The sequence below is a fragment of the Boeremia exigua genome, assembly GCF_020726555.1.
Source record: "Boeremia exigua strain MPI-SDFR-AT-0100 chromosome Unknown C7974scaffold_6, whole genome shotgun sequence".
In the NCBI taxonomy this organism is placed as follows: domain Eukaryota; kingdom Fungi; phylum Ascomycota; class Dothideomycetes; order Pleosporales; family Didymellaceae; genus Boeremia; species Boeremia exigua.
In genome coordinates this window covers 1840862-1861291 of record NW_025763523.1, presented here as the reverse complement: position 1 = coordinate 1861291, position 20430 = coordinate 1840862, and the positions used below count along the sequence as shown (strand labels likewise).

The 20430-nt window shown below is 54.1% G+C and overlaps 6 protein-coding genes across 6 annotated transcripts; 4 read left to right on the top strand and 2 right to left on the bottom strand.

Moving 5' to 3' along the window:
• Positions 1-1506: 1506 nt before the first annotated feature.
• On the top strand, positions 1507-7345 carry C7974DRAFT_190325 (chitin synthase 6). Its single transcript, XM_046136579.1, has 3 exons — positions 1507-1896; positions 1958-7123; positions 7177-7345. Exons 1-3 carry the CDS (start codon positions 1616-1618, stop codon positions 7256-7258), a joined length of 5529 nt encoding a protein of 1842 aa, XP_045997400.1. The 5' UTR covers positions 1507-1615; the 3' UTR covers positions 7259-7345.
• A 446-nt stretch (positions 7346-7791) lies between these two features.
• C7974DRAFT_424641 (histidine phosphatase superfamily) lies at positions 7792-9620 on the top strand. The gene is made up of 2 exons (XM_046144437.1): positions 7792-9123; positions 9177-9620. Exons 1-2 carry the CDS (start codon positions 8032-8034, stop codon positions 9459-9461), a joined length of 1377 nt encoding a protein of 458 aa, XP_045997399.1. The 5' UTR covers positions 7792-8031; the 3' UTR covers positions 9462-9620.
• A 3-nt stretch (positions 9621-9623) lies between these two features.
• Positions 9624-11175, bottom strand: C7974DRAFT_454468 (uncharacterized protein). Its single transcript, XM_046145912.1, has 2 exons — positions 10741-11175; positions 9624-10687 (listed from the first exon to the last, which is right to left on the bottom strand). Exons 1-2 carry the CDS (start codon positions 10921-10923, stop codon positions 9785-9787), a joined length of 1086 nt encoding a protein of 361 aa, XP_045997398.1. The 5' UTR covers positions 10924-11175; the 3' UTR covers positions 9624-9784.
• A 1371-nt stretch (positions 11176-12546) lies between these two features.
• Positions 12547-13861, top strand: C7974DRAFT_190288 (thiamine pyrophosphokinase-like protein 1). The gene is made up of 2 exons (XM_046136578.1): positions 12547-13050; positions 13102-13861. Exons 1-2 carry the CDS (start codon positions 12817-12819, stop codon positions 13654-13656), a joined length of 789 nt encoding a protein of 262 aa, XP_045997397.1. The 5' UTR covers positions 12547-12816; the 3' UTR covers positions 13657-13861.
• A 1554-nt stretch (positions 13862-15415) lies between these two features.
• C7974DRAFT_310896 (beta-glucan synthesis-associated) lies at positions 15416-17206 on the top strand (the record flags this gene model as incomplete). The annotated part of the gene is made up of 2 exons (XM_046138289.1): positions 15416-17089; positions 17141-17206. The coding sequence occupies 2 exons, from the start codon at positions 15416-15418 to the stop codon at positions 17204-17206; spliced, it is 1740 nt and encodes a 579-aa protein (XP_045997396.1).
• A 1706-nt stretch (positions 17207-18912) lies between these two features.
• Positions 18913-19910, bottom strand: C7974DRAFT_376442 (uncharacterized protein; the record flags this gene model as incomplete). The annotated part of the gene is made up of 3 exons (XM_046140278.1): positions 18913-19305; positions 19352-19807; positions 19857-19910. The coding sequence occupies 3 exons, from the start codon at positions 19908-19910 to the stop codon at positions 18913-18915; spliced, it is 903 nt and encodes a 300-aa protein (XP_045997395.1).
• Positions 19911-20430: the final 520 nt, after the last annotated feature.

Here is a 20430-nt window from a genome sequence, read left to right as displayed (position 1 = left end):
GGCGTAACAAGCACCGCACCCTGGCCCTGCCGGGCTCAATGCTCCAAGACCAATCCCCAAGCTTCCGAACATGGATGTCAGGTCTTGCTCTCGTCGCCACTAGGAGCTGAGGCCTGCGTCCGATTGATCGATACGTGCGCCGGAGCTGCGGAGGGGCGTGTGTGCAAGCCCCTATTTTTAGCTCCCTTTATTGTTTACGCTGGCTGCGGCTCTTCGAGAAGGCGGCCGTCGCCTCAACATTCACGCCATGTCACGGAAGCGCACGGTGAGAGACAGGTTGCTGGTGGTGCTGAAGGCCATATTGTGACGCCGTGTATCGATAAGACGGCGGACCAGCAAATCTGAGCGATCGTCTCCACCTGGACGGCGGCGTGCGGGAGAAGCAAGCTACGATGCCGTTAATGAGGCGCAAATCACAATGTCGGGCGGCCCTTCATTTTGTCATCTAAATTGGCTCTGGCAATGCACCTTGGCCATTCAGGCCTCAGCAATTCGGCGTCTCTGACAAGCGACCTACGTCAAGGGTGTGGTTGCAAACTCGGAACGCCGTTTCATGCTGGTCGTTCAATACGGATGGATGCGCTCCACTATGCCCCGTCCGTATTGCCCCATCGAATGCTAAAATCATGCGGACGGCCGCTGCGTCTCAAGACGGGTTTTCTTATGCTCGTGTGAGCAGGACAGACGCTGGTTATGGACACTGGCGGCCATTCCCAGGCAACGGAGCGTGCATGTGCGCTGCACGCGGTCGATGATGCTTGTGTTGTTTGTGTTATGGTCTGTTATGGTCTCGGCAGAGGGGGAACGCGCAATCGATACGCAGCTAGCGCTCACCAGAGCGGCCAGCGTTGATCGTTTTCCCCAGCCAGGGCACCGCACCAGGCTCGCCGTTGGCTCTGATGCAGCGGCGGGTCGGCGGACGCCCGCCGCGCTGGGAGAGGCAGCGTGCGAGACAGTGGACACAGAGACACGGCAGCACAGCAGCACAGCAGTCGGAATTGCTGCTGTCGAGTCACCTTGCCATGCAGTGCTGGCGCTCGTTCGCGGCCCTGCAACTGATCAGTGTCGTTGAGCGTCCTGGCCACAGGCTGAGGGTGCCCACTGTCCAGTGCGTCTGCTCATCAGTCAGCAGGGTCAAGGGCTGCGGTGGAGCTGGAAGTGTATTCGGCGCGTCAGTAGGGGGCTTTCGCATATAGGGGCGGCAGAAAATAGATACATTACAGCATCAACACAGACCAGCGCGGCGGTGGCGGGCCAGCTGCTGAGGAGGTGAGCTTGTGCTAGAGCCCCAGCGTTTTGAAGGCGCCAAACCCCTTTGCTGGTTGACTTTTGGCAACGGCCGTTCAGTTGTACCTCTTGTGTTTTCCTTCGTTCAGGCCTTTGACCACATTCGCTGATAGTAATTGATCCTCCTGCACGGCACCGCAACTCGCAGCGCGCGCGTTGAGCCCCTAGCCCGCTGCATTCCAGCTGTACATAGTCCGGCCATACCAGCGCGACACGGTAGACCGTCCAACCCCCAGCAGCGCTCCACGACGCACCCGCGACCGCCGCACGGCACACACTCGCTTCTGACCCCGACACTCGCTCTCAGTCCTTCGCGGACGCGTCCACCATGGCGACGAATGTCTTGCAGCAAGAGTCGCTGGCTCTGCTGCCGCAGCACCAGCAGACCGACACAGGCCTGACTTCGGCCCTCGCCAGCCGCTTCCATGCACACATGCCCACGGCGACGCTCTCGTCGCACGCCATCATCTCCCTGAACACATACACAGATCCCAGCCGGGGCCTCGACGGCGGCGAGGATGGCAGCGCGGTGCAGGCTGCCAAGGACCTCGCGGGGCGGGCATACATGCGACTGGGACAGCGCTCCGAGGACCAGGCCATTGTGTTCCTGTGAGTCCTTGCTCCGGCAGTCACCTGACCACCTGACGAACGACGGGCTAACACGCTGCAGTGGCGAGACGGGCGCTGGAAAAACGACCATCCGCGGACACCTGCTGAGACAGCTGCTCTCCTACTCGGCCACGCCATTGTCGAAGAAGATTGAATGTGCCAACTTCGTCTTCGAGGCCTTCACCACCACCAAGTCGCTCACCACGCCCTCCGCCTCCAAGTCTGGCCTCATGCTTGAGCTCCAGTACAACACCTCGACTTCCAACCACGCCACCCTGCTCGGTGCCCAATACCTCGCCCACCGCATCGAGCGGAGCCGACTCGCGTCTGTTCCCACCGGAGAGCGCAACTACCACGTCCTCTACTACCTCCTCTCGGGTACCAGTCTCGCTGAGAAGAAGCATCTGCACCTCGACAATGCCGGCAACGAGGGGGCTGGCACCCGCACATCGCTCGGCGCCAACAAGAGATGGCGATATCTCGGCCACCCAACACAGCTGAAGGTTGGCATCGACGATGCGGCTGGATTCCAGGAGTTCAAGACCGCGCTACGCAAGCTTGAGTTTGGCAAGGACAGCATTGCCGGAATCTGTGAGATCATGGCCACCATCTTGCATATTGGACAGCTCGAGTTCGAGACTGGCCAGTCAACGACTCCCGCTGCTGACGACAGTGGCGGCTACTCGCACGAAGGTGGCGAGACCATCACAGTCGTGAAGAACAAGGACTGTCTAGTCCCTATTGCTCAATTCCTGGGCGTCACCATTAGCGACCTCGAGGAGAGCCTGCGATACAAGTCCAAGACCCTGTACCGAGAGCGCGTCACGGTCATGTTGGACCCCAAGGGCGCCCGCGCCAACGCTGATGAGCTGGCTCGCTCGCTCTACTCTCTTCTTGTCACATTCGTCATCGAGCAAAGCAACTCTCGAATCTCCAGCTCAAACGACCAGCTCACCAACACAGTCAACCTCGTAGACTTCCCTGGTTTTGCCATCTCATCGGGAACTGGATCGTCTTTGGACCAGCTCCTCAACAACGCTGCGAATGAGTCGCTAATGACCTTCTGCCAGGAGAGTTTCTTCCAACGTCAAATCCAGGAGATGGAAGCAGAGGAAATCAATCTGCCCCCGCTGCAGTTCTACGACAGCTCCGAGGCCAAGATTGGCCTACTGAAAACAGGCAATGGTCTCCTCAGCATCCTGGACGACCAGATGCGTCGCGGCAAGACCGACATGCAGTTCCTCGAGGCTATCCGCAAGCGATTCGATGGAAAGAACCAGTCCATCCTGCCTGGTAGCTTGACTGTTGTCCAGCCTGGCAGCAACTTCCCCACACCCAACACTTCACCGTCTTTCACCGTTCGTCACTACGCCGGCGATGTCGACTACAGTGTCGAGGGTCTTGTTGAGGAGAACGCAGATAACATCTCTGGAAACATGATGCAGTTGCTTCAGGCTTCGCGATCGCCTTTTGTTCAGCAATTGTTTGGTCAGGATGTGCTTCAGAAGATTTCTCATCCTAAGGAGAAGTCCGCCATTGTCCAGGCTTCGGTCAGCTCCAAGCCTACACGTATGCCCAGCATGGCTCGTCGCAACAAGGACAAGACCGGCAGATACGGCCGCCAGCTGAATGTTTTTGACGACGAGGCTCTGAGCGAAACCGAGAGCACTATCTCAGGCCCCGGGAAGAAAGGTGACTCCTCGTCGAAATCGAAACAGACCGGAGCTGCTGGTCAGTTTGTCAGTTCGCTGAAAACCATTGAGAATCAGCTTCGTAAAGCCAATCCTTACTTTGTGTTCTGCCTGAAGCCGAACGATCGCCGCATTGCCAATCAGTTCGACAGCAGATGTGTTCGCCAACAGCTGCAAGCGTACAGCATCCCAGAACTCAGTCAGCGGCTTCGTGTCGCGGACTACAGCATCTTCATGCCTTTTGCTGAGTTCCTAGGCCATACGCAGACAGACACAGCCATCGTTGGCAGTGAGAGAGAAAAGGTCGAGATGGTCTTGGACAGCAGGCCGTGGCGGGAGAATGAAGTCCGCGTTGGGACCACAGGTGTCTTCCTAAGTGAGAGGTGTTGGCTTGAAATTGCCAACATTGCAGATCTGCCGCCCACCGCCCGAGGATTTACTGGCTCGGACGACAATCTCTTGACTCCAGAGGCAGGCCGGTCTTACGGCGACGCCCGTGCTGGTTTACTGACACCTGGAGCCGGCGAGTACTACAACGACAAGGGGGGCAACTACTTTGGCAGCAAGGATATCGACGCTCGCTCTGAGGCTCCCTCTGCCGTTACTGGCGATATGTTCCACGGCCTAGAGCAGCACAACGTCCTTGATGAAAAGGCGGCCAATGACAAGATGGAAGAGGTCGATGTTGTTCCCATTTCTGGAAGTCGCAAGCGATGGGTTTTCATCGTGTACGCTCTCACCTGGTTCGTTCCCGACTATCTGATCCGCGTTCTCGGACGGATAAAGCGTAAAGATGTCCGCATGGCCTGGCGTGAGAAGCTTGCCATCAACATGTTGATTTGGTTCAGTTGCGCACTTACCATCTTCTTGATGATCGGGTTTCCGATGGTAGTCTGCCCTACTCAACACGTGTACTCCACCGCTGAGCTGAGCTCTTACAATGGCGAAGACGGTGCTGCATCATACATTGGTATCCGTGGAATTGTCTACAACCTTGGCGACTTCATTCCTGCCCACTACCCCAGTATCGTTCCTGAGAGGCTGCTCGACAGATACGCTGGAAAGGATGCCACCAACCTGTTCCCAGTCCAAGTCTCAGCGTTGTGCGCTGGCAAGGACGGCAGTGTACACCCCGGTGTTCAGCTCAACTACAGGAACTCGAACTATACCGAGACATCGACCAACGTTATCAGTACCACCGATCAAAACGCCAAGTACCACGACTTCCGATGGCACACCAACGATTCGCGTCCAGACTGGTGGTTCGAACAGCAGATGTTCATGAAGGCCAACTACATGAAGGGACGTATTGGTTACAGCCCTAAGTACCTGAAGACCTTGGCCTCCAAGCAAAACGCAATCGCCTACATGAACAACAAGGTGTATGACCTCACAGCCTATTCGGTCGGAGGCCGTAGCGTTCTTTATCCTCCCACCGAGGAGCCGGCGGCAGAGACACCTGATGTGAATTTCATGGAAGACAGCGTAGTCGACATTTTCCGCGTTCAAGCTGGCAAGGACGTCGGCAAGTACTGGGAAAATCTCAATTTGAACCCAACAACGAAGCAGAACATGCAGGTCTGCCTTGATCGTTTGTTCTACGTTGGTGATCTAGACACCAGAAGCTCTACCAGGTGTCAGTTCGCCACTTACTTCCTTCTCGCCATCTCCATCCTTTTGGTCAGTGTTATTGGTTTCAAGTTCCTTGCTGCTTTACAATTCGGCGGCAACAACTTGCCGGAGAACATCGACAAGTTCATCATCGCTACAGTCCCAGCTTATACTGAAGATGAAGAGTCCCTTCGCCGTGCTATTGACTCGGCTGCCCGGCTAAAGTACGACGACAAGCGCAAACTCCTGTTCATCATTTGCGACGGTATGATTATAGGCCAAGGCAACGACAAGCCCACTCCCCGCATTGTTCTCGACATTCTTGGTGTGCCCGAGGCTACAGATCCCGATCCGCTCAGCTTCGAGAGTCTGGGAGAGGGTATGAAGCAACACAACATGGGCAAGTGCTACTCCGGTCTCTATGAAGTTCAGGGTCACATCGTACCTTTCCTGGTCGTTGTCAAGGTCGGTAAGCCTTCCGAGGTCTCCAAGCCTGGTAACCGTGGAAAGCGTGACTCCCAGATTCTCCTCATGAGGTTCTTGAACCGCGTTCACTACAATCTGCCTATGACCCCCCTCGAGCTGGAAATGCATCATCAGATCAGGAACATCATTGGTGTGAACCCAACATTCTACGAGTTCCTACTCCAGATTGATGCCGATACCAATATTGCTCCCGATTCAGCCACTCGATTTGTTGCCGCCTTCCTTAACGACACCCGCCTCATCGCCATTTGCGGTGAAACTGCTTTGTCGAACGCCAAATCTTCGTTCACCACCATGATGCAAGTCTACGAATACTTCATCTCTCACAACCTGACCAAGGCTTTCGAGAGTTTGTTTGGTTCCGTCACCTGTCTGCCTGGTTGTTTCACCATGTACCGCATCCGCGCTGCAGAGACTGGCAAGCCTCTCTTCGTGAGCAAGGAAGTCGTTGAAGCGTACCAGGAAATTCGCGTCGACACGTTGCACACTAAGAACTTGCTGCATCTGGGTGAAGATCGTTACCTGACGACTCTGCTTATCAAGTTCCACTCCAAGTACAAGACCAAGTACACTATGCGAGCACAAGCCTGGACTGTCGCACCTGATAGCTGGTCCGTCTTCATGTCTCAACGTCGTCGCTGGATCAATTCTACGGTGCACAACCTCGTAGAGCTCATTCCCCTCCAGCAGCTCTGTGGTTTCTGCTGCTTCAGTATGCGCTTCATTGTCTTCATGGATCTGATCTCGACTATTGTACAGCCGGTTATCGTCGTCTACATTGGTTACCTCATCTACTCTGTGGTCGCGAACCCCGGCGTTGTTCCAATGACAGCCTTCATCATGCTCGGAGCCATCTACGGTTTACAGGCTATTATCTTCATCATCCGTCGCAAGTGGGAGATGATCGGCTGGATGATCATTTACATCCTTGCTACCCCTGTTTTCGCCATGGGTCTTCCATTGTACGCTTTCTGGCACATGGATGATTTCTCCTGGGGTAACACTCGTGTTGTCACTGGTGAGGCTGGTCAGAAGGTCATCGTCTCAGACGAGGGCAAGTTCGATCCTGCTAGTATCCCCAAGAAGAGGTGGGAGGAGTATCAAGCCGAGATGTGGGAGCAGCACACCACCAGGGACGATCAGTCTGTTGTCTCCGGCTACACTTACGCCACCAAGAGGCCGTTCGGTGCTGGCTCTGTCATGGGCGGTTCAGAATATGGTGGCATGCCTCCATCAAGGCCCATGTCTCACCTCGACATTCCCCGCTATGGTAACCAGTCACGTATGAGTCTGGCGCAGAGCGGCTATGGCGGTGACAGCATGGAGATGGCGAACCTGCCAAGTGATGATGACATCCTCAACCAGATCAAGGTCATCCTCGCCAACTCCGACCTCATGACGGTAACCAAGAAGTCCGTCAAGCAGCAGCTCGAACAAATGTAAGTCACTCCGCATCCCTCGGCTATGTAACAGTCACTAACCTTGTTACCAGCTTCGGGTGCGATCTGTCTCTCAAGAAGGCTTACATCGGTGAAGCCGTCGAGCAACTGCTCATCAACGGGCAAATGCATTAAGCGCTCTCCCCTTTCAGCGACGCGGTGACGGCCTGTCCGCGCTTCACGACTCTGTTCAGCCCCCACGCAGGGCTTGTGTCTCATCTACCACTACTATTTAATCACGCTCCAGGCAGCACGTGCGTTCATTCTACGGGCAAGGGCACCGGCGGCCGGTGACGGCGTTGTTTATTGTTACATATTGCATCTGGGCCTCGGGCTACACCAAATCTTTGTCGTTTTTGCATCTGGGAAAAATAGGACGGAATAGGTGTAAGAATTAAGACAGGTTATGAGTTTTACCACTATGAGATCTATGCAAACTTGCTGTGTGTGGAGAGTTTCGTGAGAGCATTTCGTCATGTACCGTAGAAGTGAGAGGTATTACGACATAAATCCGTAGCCCATGTGAGTCAGGTCAATCAATAGGTCGTGCAGCGTGTTCCCAAAGATCAGACAGAAAAGCTAGACCTAAATAGGACCACGCGTCATCCTTGTCAGCAATCATCAATCGTCAATTGATATGTGCCATGCGTGACACCGCCTCTCCAAATGGGGATAGTAACTGGGAAACGCACCTTCGTTTCGCGTCTCGCGTCTCGCAGGAATAGTTAGCATGCTGGGCGTGCGGGTCGTGCCTTGGTTAGCCTCGACACGGTCGCCAGGAACAGGCAATTGACGTCATGGAAGTATTCGGATGTCAAAAATGAATCGTTGCAATCCTTGCTTCTTCAGCTTGTTGCGACAGGTCAATTGATTGATTGTTGTTCTTCTCCGCGTCTTGATTCATCGGCATGTTTTCGAAGGCTCTCTTGCTGGCCACCCCGGCGCTGGCAATCCCTGCCTACCTTGACGCGCAGCAGCAGCCGATCCAGCCTCTCGGACACTCCCAGGGGTACCGATTCGACCCGCTCCTGCATTTGCCAGGCATCTCGCCGTACTTCGACGCTGTCGGCTTCGGTCTCGAGCACACGGCGCCCGAGGGCTGCAATGTTACGGCAGCGTCCTACATTGTCCGTCACGGCGCCATCTACGCCAATGACGACGAATACGATGAGTTTATTAAGCCCTTCCTGTGGAAGTTGGAGAAGCACCGCGATGGTCCATGGTCTGGGCCATTGGCCTTCATGGCGAAGTGGCATTCGCCCGTTCTCGAGGACAAGCTCGAAGACCTGACGCCCTCCGGCGCCGTCGATGCAACAAACGTCGGCAAGCACCTGCTCGAGCGCTACCCCGACATAATCCCAACGACTCAGCGAATCCTTGCCGACAAGAAGTCACGTACCTACGACACAGCGGAGAATCTCATCAAAGCCTTCCCTCAAAACGACACGATCGAGATTGTGCGCGTCACCACCAACGAGAACGGCTCGATGGAGTCTCTCATTCCCCACAAGTCGTGCGAGAAGTTCTCCAAGGCGCCGGGTACAAAGGAACAGGATAAATTCATCAACATCTACGGCAAGAGCGCCTCGAAGCGTCTGCGACCATACATGCCCTTCGAGCTAACCCCCTTCGACGTCGTCGGCCTCCAACAGCTCTGCGGCTACGAGAGCGCCATCACCGGCAAGCGCTCTGAGATCTGCGCCGTCTTCACCGACGCCGAGTGGATGGCCTACGAGTACTCCTGGGACCTGAAATACGCCTACATGGTCGGCCCCATGAACCCTCTCTCGCCCTACCTCGGCTTCCCCTGGCTGCAGACCCAGTCCGAGCTGTTCCGCAACATCCAGAAGCGCCACCACCCCGGCGACGCCTGGCCGCAGGACCAGCGCTTCTTCCTCGGCTTCACGCACCGCGAGGTCCCGCCCTTCATCGCCACCGCGCTCGGCCTGTTCAACTCCTCGTCCGGCGCGACCGAGGAGTTCCCCACCGACCACATCAACGTAAATATCTCCCTGCACCCCCACACACACTCCCCCCATACTGACTCTTCCAGTGGACGCGCGCCTGGCGCATGGCAGACCTGATCCCGTTCCTGGGCCACGTGGGCATGGAGATGATGACGTGCGACCGCGGGGCCGTCAACGGCGACGGGCCAGGCGACTTCATCCGCTTCATTGCCAACACCGCCCCGCGGCCGATTCCCGCGTGCCAGGATGGGCCGGGCGCGAGTTGTCGGTTCAAGGATTTCCGGAAACTGATTGGGAAGGGGGCGAAGAAGCATGAGGATTTCCACAAGGTGTGTGATAAGGATGGGAAGGGGAAGGGGAGCCATGAGTAGTTTTATGTATGGTTTAATTGGTCTGTGTGTCTTGTCAGTGTGTTTTGCATAGCGGGGGATCTGGGGCTTGACGGCAGTTAGCTTGTTCTTGAATTCGGAGTCTTGCATACTTGAGTCGATCGTGCTGTGCATGCATCTGCCTTACACTACTAAAATGACATGCCCGTTTATATCCCCAGGAAAGCTTGAAAAGTATAGGTACTGGTCAATTGATAATTCCCGTCTCGTAATCTATGTACACCCACCAGAACATAAAATCGTACACCACCACCCTCACTCTATATACAACTCCCCGTGCTATCTCGTTCGAAGCGTGGCACCCCTCAATAAGCCAAACCCCCCGCCATGAAAACATCCTCCCACACCCCTTTCCCGCCCTTCCCGCCCTGCACCTTCGGCACGTACGGTACCGATGTCACCAGCCCCATATCTATGAACCCATCTCTCCTCAATTGCTGTTGCTGTTGCTGCTGCTGCTGCTGCTGCTGTTGGTGGTTCGATAACGACTGCTGCTGCTGCTGTGCCAACGACTGCGACACAGACTGCGCCTGCGGCTGCGACATCGACAACGCCTGCGACTGGAGCTGCGCCCACTCGCCCTGCATCACGACGCCGGAATCCAACGCGCCATCCCACAGCGGCACGAACCCCTCCCCGCTCTGACTCTGCATGGGCTCCGGCGTCCAGTGCTCCATCGGCACCGGGAACCCCAGCCCCACGGGCCCCAGCGACGGATCCAGCGCCGCCGGCCACGCGCCCAGATACGGCATGTCCAGATCCAGATCCGCGTCGAGCGCGTCCAGCGCCGGCAGCCCCTCGACACTCAGAAACGCGTCTGCGGGCGTTTGTGGTGTTGCGCCCCGCGAGAACGCGAATTCGTCGGCGTCCGGCGAGTACCGCAGCTCGGGCGTGAACCGGTCCCCTGGCTGTGGGTACGCGTAGCACTCTTCCACCTGGGCGTGGTATGTCGGCAGCGGCGTGAGCGAGGGCGCGCTGGAGATGAGGGCGGCTTGCTGACTCAGCTTGACGGCTGTGCGGAAGTCGATGTGTGAGGGCGCGCGCATGATGCTGCGGGGGCGGGTGGAGGAGGGGAGTGTGCCGGGGCGGGGCGGGGCGGCGAGGGTCTTTTTGCTGGGAGAGTTGCGGTAGGTGGGTTCTGAGGTGCGGCGGGTGGAGCGGGGGGAGCATTTGAGGCCTTTGGTTATGCAGCGGGAGCAGGAGGGGAGCTGAGATGGGGTTAGTGAGGGGGGCGCGGTGGGGAGGGGAGGGGAGGACGTACGCCTTTGTCGCAGCGGGTTTTGGCCTTGGCGCAGGTTACGCATGCGATGGCTCTCCGTGTTGGGTCGCGGGCGTAGGGGTTGGAAGTGGTTGATGATGCTGCGGCGGGATATGCGGTGTTTGGTGTGTTGCTGGAAGGGACTGTTTTGATCTTTGATCTTTGCTCCATTGCTAATGAGTGCATTGTTGATTCCGAAATGAAGGTCGCTCGAGGTGGATTTGGATACAAGAGTACTGTTCCTGTATTCACCGTGCTCGATTCTCTGGTATAGTGAATGAATGAATGTGTAGTTGAGTTGTTCTATGCAGTCATCCCAAAGTCCGGGACTTCAGTGATATACGCTTCAAGTCGAGTGTTTGTCGGGCTTGGCGCATACTGCATGGTCGAAATAATGGCCGCCCGGTGCAGTAGTCGCCATAACGCTAGACCCACCCGCGACAGACAGCCTGTGCAGTCAGCAGTGAAGGATGCCCATTTCGGTCGAGCTACCATGGCTGCGGCGCTGTCAGGCTAGTCTGTAACGTAGCTCCAGGGTACTTCGGTAGGCCTGATTTGGATAGAAGCCCGGAGTAGCCGGGTATGGCTGCTGTGAGAGACGCACTTCGAGGTAGCTGTGCAGGTTTCATCGGTCCGGATTGGCAGGGGTGCGTCCTGCACATCCACAAGAACCTCGATGACGATCGAAGCTTAATCATACTCGAAATCCGGAGTTGATGCAGGCCCTTGAGCCTCAACCCGAGGAACCAGTGCATGATCGCTGACATGGTTTAGATGTACATGTCCGTAGCGAGGCCGTATCACAGGGTCGTTACTGTGAACTATGCAGCTGCGACATTGCTGATCTTGGTATTCAGCTTTGGTGTCGTACAAGTCTGATCGAAGCGTATAACGCAGCTATTCAGTATAAGCAGATTACGCCGGAAATTCAGTGCGAGAGAGCAGTGCTAACGATGTGTGGTGTTCATAGACTCGTGAGCTGTTTTTGGAAAAAGTGACTGGGGTACCCCTGCAGCCGGCAGCATGTACCCTCGTCTCCGAACTTACTCACATCAGCCCCAGCCATCAGCACAACTCTTGTGAACGTGACTTCTGTCGCAAATATCGCTGTCTGCTTAGAACGAGTCATAGAGCTGTCGCGTTGTACCTGGACCTGCCTGTGAGCTGGCCCCAACTCAGACGGCCGGATACAATGCAGGCGAGGGGTCAAGTCCGGATGAGCCTGACCGAGAGCTTACTGTACTGTCTTCCGTAGCCTTACTCACCTACCGGCCTTGCGGCCAGGCTGCTAGAAGTTCACTTCGCTCCCACCTCGCCATCTGAAACGCGGACATCGGTGACAGAAGTCTCTCGCACTCTCAGATCTGAGGCTGAGCGATACGTTGTACTGATGAGCAGGAATGGGAGATCGCGCTCATCGCCAAGAGCGGGAATCACAAAGCACTCGGTATTGAACAGACTCTTCCTCAGAACTTCATCTCGTCTTGGCACCTCGTGACATAGCCAGTCATCTAGAGTTGCACGCATGGATTTGACCATGTGCTGGCTCAACTCCTCGCTTGTGAAGTGATCGTTTCAAACGAGGGGTTTCTTTGCGCATATCCTAGTAGCCACGCCAGCTTAGGAAGAACGACAAACGCAGGGCCACTATCTTTTTCCCGGAGAATGATCGCATGGTGGAGAAAAGACAGGCTGTATGAGAAAGCAGCACTGCCTTGGAGCCACTGTTCGGTGTTGACCGGGACTCGGGGTTGATCTTCGGGGACCGCGTTCTTCGAGGCACGTTAGAAACTCGAGTCACGTTGGAAACTCGAGTCACGCACCTGCGAGCGCGCCTCATAGTGTGAGAAGAGTGAAGAAGTATCTTCCAGACGACCTTCAAGATTAGCGAATGCCAGAGAGTGGGAGTGTGGAGGTTCAAGTTGGTCTTTTGCCTTCTAGCGCCTATGGTGGCGCGTCTCGCCTAATCGCGCCAGAGTTCAACGTGCCTTCCGTCCACGTGCGTTATCATCACTTTCTCCACTGACCAGGACTTTTGAATCACATCCTCATTAGACTGTGTGTTTGTGTTTTGCAGATATGAATGCACCTGAAATTAGCCGGTTGGATCCCACCATTTTCTTGGCCAATGGCGATCATCCTGAAAAATCCGCCAATCCGCCCGATCTGCTCATTCTGAACCAGCCTATCACCGATTTTGCTACGTTCTCGCGCTTATGGAGACACAGCAGCTATCGCATTTGTGCAGATGGTGGTGCGAATAGGCTCCATGACATGTTCAAAGGCGATCTTGAGGGTCAAAGAGACCAATATGTGAGAAGGCCATCTCTTTTTCGACGGATGTAATCCACTGACGCCGCGCAGCTTCCAAGTATAATTCATGGCGATCTTGACTCTTTGCGCGACGATGTGCGCGCGTACTATGAATCGCACGACGTTGAGGTACTCAGAGATGGTGACCAGTACAGCACAGACTTCGGTAAGACAATGTCCAAGATCTCTGCAAGAGACAATGCATCGTCGCAGAAAGACGTGTTGATTCTTGGTACACTGGCGGGTCGGGTAGACCAAGGCCTTGGACTCCTGCACGAAATGACAAGGGAAGAGACCAAGCACCCGAACTTGCGCCTGTGGCTCTTTTCTGAATCAAGTCTTTCAATCATTCTCAGAAGCAAAAGGACGGTCGTGTGCAATCTCTTGTCCAGCGGGCTGTTCACAGAAAATCTTGGGCTTGTTCCTGTCTACGGCCCAGCGATCATCAGCACAACTGGACTCGAATGGGATGTCAAGGACTGGTTCACACAGATAGGTGGCCAGGTCAGTACAAGCAACCACGTGAAGGCTGATGAGGTGCAAGTCGAGACAGATGGGCCAATACTTTTCACGGTTGAACGAGCACCACTAGAACAAACGTCGTAAGGACAGGCACCGCTCGTGTTGATGCCTCGCACAAGATTGCACGTCACAGGGATTCCTCCTCGCCTGAAAACACGGCAAATGCGCCGTGACACGCGATAGGCAGCTGAGATGTTGTTCGGCGTTTAATTCAATCACGAGTTTCGAGACGGCCATGTCGATCAGATGCGTTGTAAATTGTTACACGCGCGTTTCTGTACGGACAGTCAACACACCAACGATTATCGCGGCAAATCAATCAGCAAGAATACAACTGGAGTTCTACAGTTCGACACAGCCGCTTCTAGAGCATCAGCGCATTCGATATTGCGGGAGTCCGTGCGCACGATCCCTAAGTGGTTCAATCAATCGTAGGGATGCGGACGCTGCCCGAACGTACCTGATCTGCAACTTTAAACAAGAAAAGCAGTGAGCTACACAAACTGGCTTCGTGCATGTCGCTCAACGCCCACCATATGATGATCGACATGTCGATGCAACCATACCTGTACCTCGAGATGCAATTGCCTCGTGTTTCCCAAACGTTTCCAGGTGTACGGCATAGTAGTCTCGGGCGAACGCATGCATTCAGCAAGCTCGTGCTGTATCAGCACAGCCGAAGTTGAGCTCATTTCAACTACGCTCGATGCGGGTCCAGTGTATCTTCGCGTGAAAACAAAAAGGCTGCTGATTGGTTGGCCAAAAACGTTTACCCGCTGCTCGGGTTCACTATCAACACGAGCTATGCTCTCGTCCTCCTTGGATATCTAATGACCCAACAAAAGCGTCGTGTGCGCTGCTCTGGTTCCGCACCCACCTCGCTCGCTTTGACACCGCATGGAATAATTCACCCTTCGCTCGCTAGATCACGCAGACCGGTACGGAGACGCAGTCAAAAAGGTCACTCCCTTCCGGTGTAATATTAGTACCGTGGTTACACCCCTTCCCAGCCCTGGAGGCTTTAGAACGACAGGCGCCTTTGTAGGACAGCTCAAATACTGCATGCTCCAACCGAATTGTGCGCCTCGCCAAACTCGATATTTTCTTGGATGAGGATTTCCTGATCGTTGTGCAAGAGCAAGCTTGATCCTATCGGTCGTCGCAGGCCGTAGAATTGAAGGGTGTTGTGGGGGAAGAAAGGGCCGAACCTTGGAATGAAAGAGTGGTAACGATGATCCCTCCTCTTCCACAAAAGGTCCTGTCGCGCCCCGCGTCGCGAGGATTGCTGGCAAGAGAAGCAGGAGATACTGAGCAGGCAGGACGTTCGATCACAAATCTAAATGCAGAGAGGGCAGCATCATCGCTGCAAGCCTTCACCACAGAAGCAGCAGCTCTCGACTCAACGCCGCCCACCCCAATGCCAGCGACAGTGCCAGACAATGGTTCGCAATCGACTTCCGAGTCAGTCCCCACGCGATCAATGTCTCAAGCACACCAACCTACCTCTCGCTCACAATCCCCGACGACGTCTTTGAAGCCAGTGCGGTCATCTACCAACAGTGAAGGAACCGTTGTGTCAAAGGAGTCGACGTCAAACGAAGATGCATCCTCTCCTCCAAGCCAATCTGCACCTGCGGTTGGAATACCATCGCAGCGACGTCCGCTCCTCAGACCTCCCCAACGGCATCCGCTGCGAACCCGACGAACAAGCACACAAGATCTGACGAGTCAGAATGCGCGGACGGTCAGCAGTCCACTGACAATGCAAGATCTCGGCAGCGATTACACAAGATACTTCAACCCTTATTTCGCAGGCTCAAGGAGCGCATCATCCGAGAAGCTGATGTCTCGTTCAGCGCCAACGTCCGGTGCCACTACCCCAATGGCAACGGTCTACCCCACGAACCCCTTCCTAACACCTAATATGACACCAACTGCGTCAACCACGAGAATAAACATACTAAATGAGTCAGAGAAGGATGTTTCACTTATCGATGATCGACTCTCTGCACTATACGAAGAGAAGGGCATGTCAACTTGGCCGTTGATAGGTGATGAAGCTGAGCCTGATGATGATATGCATATGCCACAACCTGATGATGACATCAGATTCAAAGCGAAATTCAAGGATCACTTCTTACGAGAAAACGTTGCCTCGACCCTGGGACTGTTTATAATGATCGTGGGACTTTCGTTTGTGTTCTTCGGACTTCCGATCCTTTCAGCTCTGGGTCTCATCGACTACAACTCGGTTTTTGAGACGCCATTGGGCCAAATGTCACATTATCCGGAGCCTGAGCCTTGGGCGGTTGTAAACGACAAGCAATATCCATTACTTCAGAACATGCGCAGAGGCTTGATTGACCCCGACACACCCAAGTCTGCCATGGAGAAGAAGGGCCAATTTGGCGACGAATACGAGTTAGTCTTCAGCGACGAGTTCAACGACAATAACCGCACCTTTTACGAAGGAGACGACCCGTATTTCTTTGCTCCTGACATCTGGTATGGTGCTACACAGGACCTGGAATGGTACGATCCGGACGCTGTGACTACCTGGGAAGGCACTCTAGAGTTACGACTTGATAAATTTCCCAACCACGGTCTGCAATTCCGGTCTGGAATGTTGAATAGCTGGAATCACCTGTGCTTCAAGGGTGGAATATTTGAGGTTTCCGTGTCCTTGCCCGGTCCGGCTGGTGTGCCAGGCATGTGGCCTGGCGCGTGGACTATGGGGAACCTTGGGAGGCCTGGCTACCTCGCAACCACAGATGGCATGTGGCCATACACTTACCAAGCGTGTGACGTCGGCATTACACCTAATCAATCTTCCTCGGATGGTCTCTCTAATCTCCCGGGTCAACGTCTCAATTCCTGCACCTGCCCAGGCGAAGATCACCCTACACCTGGCACTGGTCGCGGCGCGCCAGAAATTGACATCATCGAGGTCGGCGCGACCTACCCGCCTCACAACATGCCCATCGCAACGCAGTCCTTCCAAGTTGCTCCTTTCGACATCCATTGGTACCCCAACTACAACTTCACCGCCTTCCCTGACTACAGCCTAAGCTGGTATAACGGCTACACTGGCGGTCCGTATCAACAAGCTATCTCTGCTACCACGAACCTCAACAAAGACTGGTTCGATGGCCAGCAATATCAACGATACTCTTTCGAGTATGTCCCCGGCGAGGGCAAAGACTCGTATATCAGCTGGCAAGTCGGCGATCAGATGATGTTCATGATGGATGGACGCTCTATCGGGCCCAACGGTAACATCCAAGCACGCCAGATTAGTGAGGAGCCCATGAGTCTGATCCTCAACCTTGGCATCAGTAACTCCTGGACTTGGATCGACTGGGAGCATATGAAATTCCCGGCAGTGATGAGAGTCGATTACGTCAGATGGTATCAGAAGAAGGACGAGGAGAAACTGGTTACGTGCGATCCGCCAGGCTTTGAAACGACCGGGTATATCAAGAAGCATATGAATGCTTACACGAACCCCAACTTTACCGTAAGCCGATTGACCCAGGCCGTTAATGATCAGAAGCTAATCCGATGACAGCATTGGGATGAGACAGGTCACAAATGGCCCAAGCATAAGCTCAATAGCAACAATTGTCAGGCGTGATTTAAGCCTACGTACAGCATACATAGTCGTTGCATGCATTCTAGCCCGGTGTTTGGTGTTTTTGGATGGCTTCAGGTAGTACATAACAAAAGGAGGATAGAGGGATCACGAACGTTGGTGTTACAGCGAATGGGTGTGGAAGGATATGATGATATGGCTCCAAACTAGGCAACGATTATCACAAGGTAGAATATATTTAATGCTAATAGGCACACCCACAACACACAGTTTCATTGTTCACAAGGTGATCCACTTATTAGATTCGAGACGATGCACACGTGGGAGGATCGTGAGATGTACATTACAAAAGTGCAGTGCATTTAACTTCTTCCTGGGGGGGCCTGTTGATAGATGTGACAGATAGCTGTCGCGACGAGATTGAGGCCGTTCAGGGAGTGATCTTTCCTATCCCTTGATTTAGATTCAACAGGGCGATCGGCGTCGTTCTCTTCTTTTTCTTGTGTGGCGAGACCTCAGGGCGAGCAGTTGTGTTGACATCAGGGTCTTGAGACTGTCAGGAAAACATCTGCATTAGCTGCGCCAGGGCTTCGGGAGGAATATGAAGCTGTCTATTGCTGGGTCGAAAGACTTGCGGAAGTGGCTGCGTCCTGCCAGTGCGCCCAGAGATGGCGACACACTACGTATTGATGGCGAGCGGACCAAGCGACGCTCTGTGGTAACCTCCGCGGACTGCTTCATGTTCCGTTCGACATCAGATGTTTATTTGTCGCCAACTCCGCACGCGTCTCATGTGCTCATGCCCAAGTACTGAAGTTAAACGCATCAGGTACATTTGCGTATAGTATTGGTCGCGTGCACTCAACTCGCCACAAGGACCCACACGTGTCACGTACAAATAAGCAGAGCTGGGAGATCAGATCTTGATAGCGGTACTCATCAAACCACACTGTATGCCAATACAAGGTCGTTCACGCCGCCAGTTGGGATCTGCGACACCTGTATGTGAGCACTAGGTGAGCCTTTCCAAGACTAAGAGCTATTGAGTCTGTGAAGCATGTAAGAACAGCTTTGCGGACCGACTTTAGCCTGACCGCGTAACGGAATTCGAGCAAGTGTCGAGGGCTGCCAATCGTCTAGGCAATGTGAATGGATAACAAGCCCGCTAATGCAAGGTAGATTGTAGATAGGCCGAGGTGCAGCGACATGCATGCCGGGGCTTACCTTGGCCCTCTCAACTTACATTTTAGTGCTGAGGCGGCATCTTCGGTCAGCCCTAATTCACAGACTAATTATAATGACGTTCGCTGAGTTTAGCATCCAGCTCGGGTTGATGGAAAGATGTTGTGCCAGATACATTGTACAAGCTGCACGTGTTGATCGCAACCTGAACAGTGACAATGTTGGTCAAACAACGATCGCGTATTATCGTACCAGGACATTGAAGCCGAGATAGGTAGGCGCATGATTGCTGCGTGTGCGGAGAACCCTTATAGCTAGGCTTGAATAGCTAGGTTCTAGTCCTTAGTCTGCACATGGGTCTGTGCAACCTACATGCCCGGAACTAGGGATATACAGTAAGCGATAAAGTGAAAGCCAGTGATCCGGTCTGTCGAATGAAGCAGCATATCGTACAGGGAATCATCTGCGCCCAATATGAGTTCATAATGACTGAAGCATTGCACTGTTGCCAATCACCCTGCGTTGACCAGCTCATTTTGAGCACAACGCCAGGAAGAGATGTGTCACTACCGTCTCCTATGGTCCTCTTCTTCGTAGTGCGACTGGTCTTCGTCCTCATCCTCGTCTTCGTCTTCGTCTTCATAGTCCTCGTCGTCTTCTTCATCATCATCATTGTGCGACGCGACAGTTGGCAATGGCCTAATGCGCAGTGTCCGCCCATGTGGCTCCTCTAGCCTCTTCACTTTCGCTTTGACTCTGCCTTGCCGTCCTTCGCCTGTGAAGTCAAGTGTCCAAGTGAGCTCAAGACCTCGCTGTCTCTCTCCAGAGGCGCTTGGGACCCAGGTATAAGGCGCCCTGAGAATTATCTCAGCCTCGAGTGTAAAGTAACCCCAGCCTAGTCGGCGAACTTGGTAGGGCGCCCGGCGCAGGACAACGCGAGGAGGTCGAAAGGTTGGATGCTATCTATGTTGAGTTGGTTTCACTGCAGTGTTCGAGAAGACTCACCAACTCTATGCGGACTTCTTCCACGAGCTCTGGTCTCGATGTTCTAACGAAGAAAGTCCAATCATGCTCATTGGCGTCCTCACTTTCGCTGACCAGACTATGCTTGTTGCCGATCAGGATCATGACTCCCTCGACACCATTCTGACCAACCCTACTTCCTCTCTCGACCTCCTCTTCCACTCGTCTCTCCGCGTATGTCAAGGGATATTTTTGTATGAGTTGTTCTGCTAGCGCATGATCAGGCGAGGCAGTGGTATGCGTGCGGCACATGGGACAATTTGCCTCGAGGTCGTATGTGGGATCATAGTTCGGATCGAAGTCTTCAAGTTCGACATCCCAACTGGAATGCACGATATTGTTCGTGGTAGAAGCATCGGCCCATTGCGCCATGCACGATGCACACAGCAGGTGATTGCAGCGCGTTCTCACCGGCGTAAAGAGCAGAAGTTGGCAGATCTGACAGTCATAAGCTCAGTGTTATCAGAGAAAAGCCAAAAAAGTTTACAGGGCAGAGGTCATCGTGAGCGACAGTCTCGGAAGACGCGCTTCCTTCGGGCATGATGGGAAGTGGAGGAAAGGGACGATCGAGCGCACACCAGGGCGCTCGGATTATATAGTCGACGCAGATGAGAAGCGCACTCCATAGTGTCTAGCTAGTCAGTCAACAGGTCGATGTTTGGGTGAGGCTATGGCCACTTGGTGTCGTGACGGCTGCCTACAGTTCGCCAAGCTGTGGCCCCACTCTGGAAGACGCGGGCACGTGATAGCGCGTTATGAGTTCTCCTCAATTAGAACTCTCGATGTTGACATCACAACAAAATGAGGTCGAGCGAACGATGCGTATGTTGAGCGCATATTGGGGGCGATTCTTCTGCGCTTCTATTTAGTCAGGGTTTTTGTCACATGTGCCTCTTTCATTGCAGCATCCCGTCGTCTCGGCCACGCACCCCCAGACATTGCCGAATCGCACTAGCCTTATGCGACAAAATCCATCACACCTTAAACTCTCTGCCGTCTCATGGAGTTGAAACCAATTCTTATGTTTAGACTCTCTTGATTATTTCCAAGCTGTTTTCTGG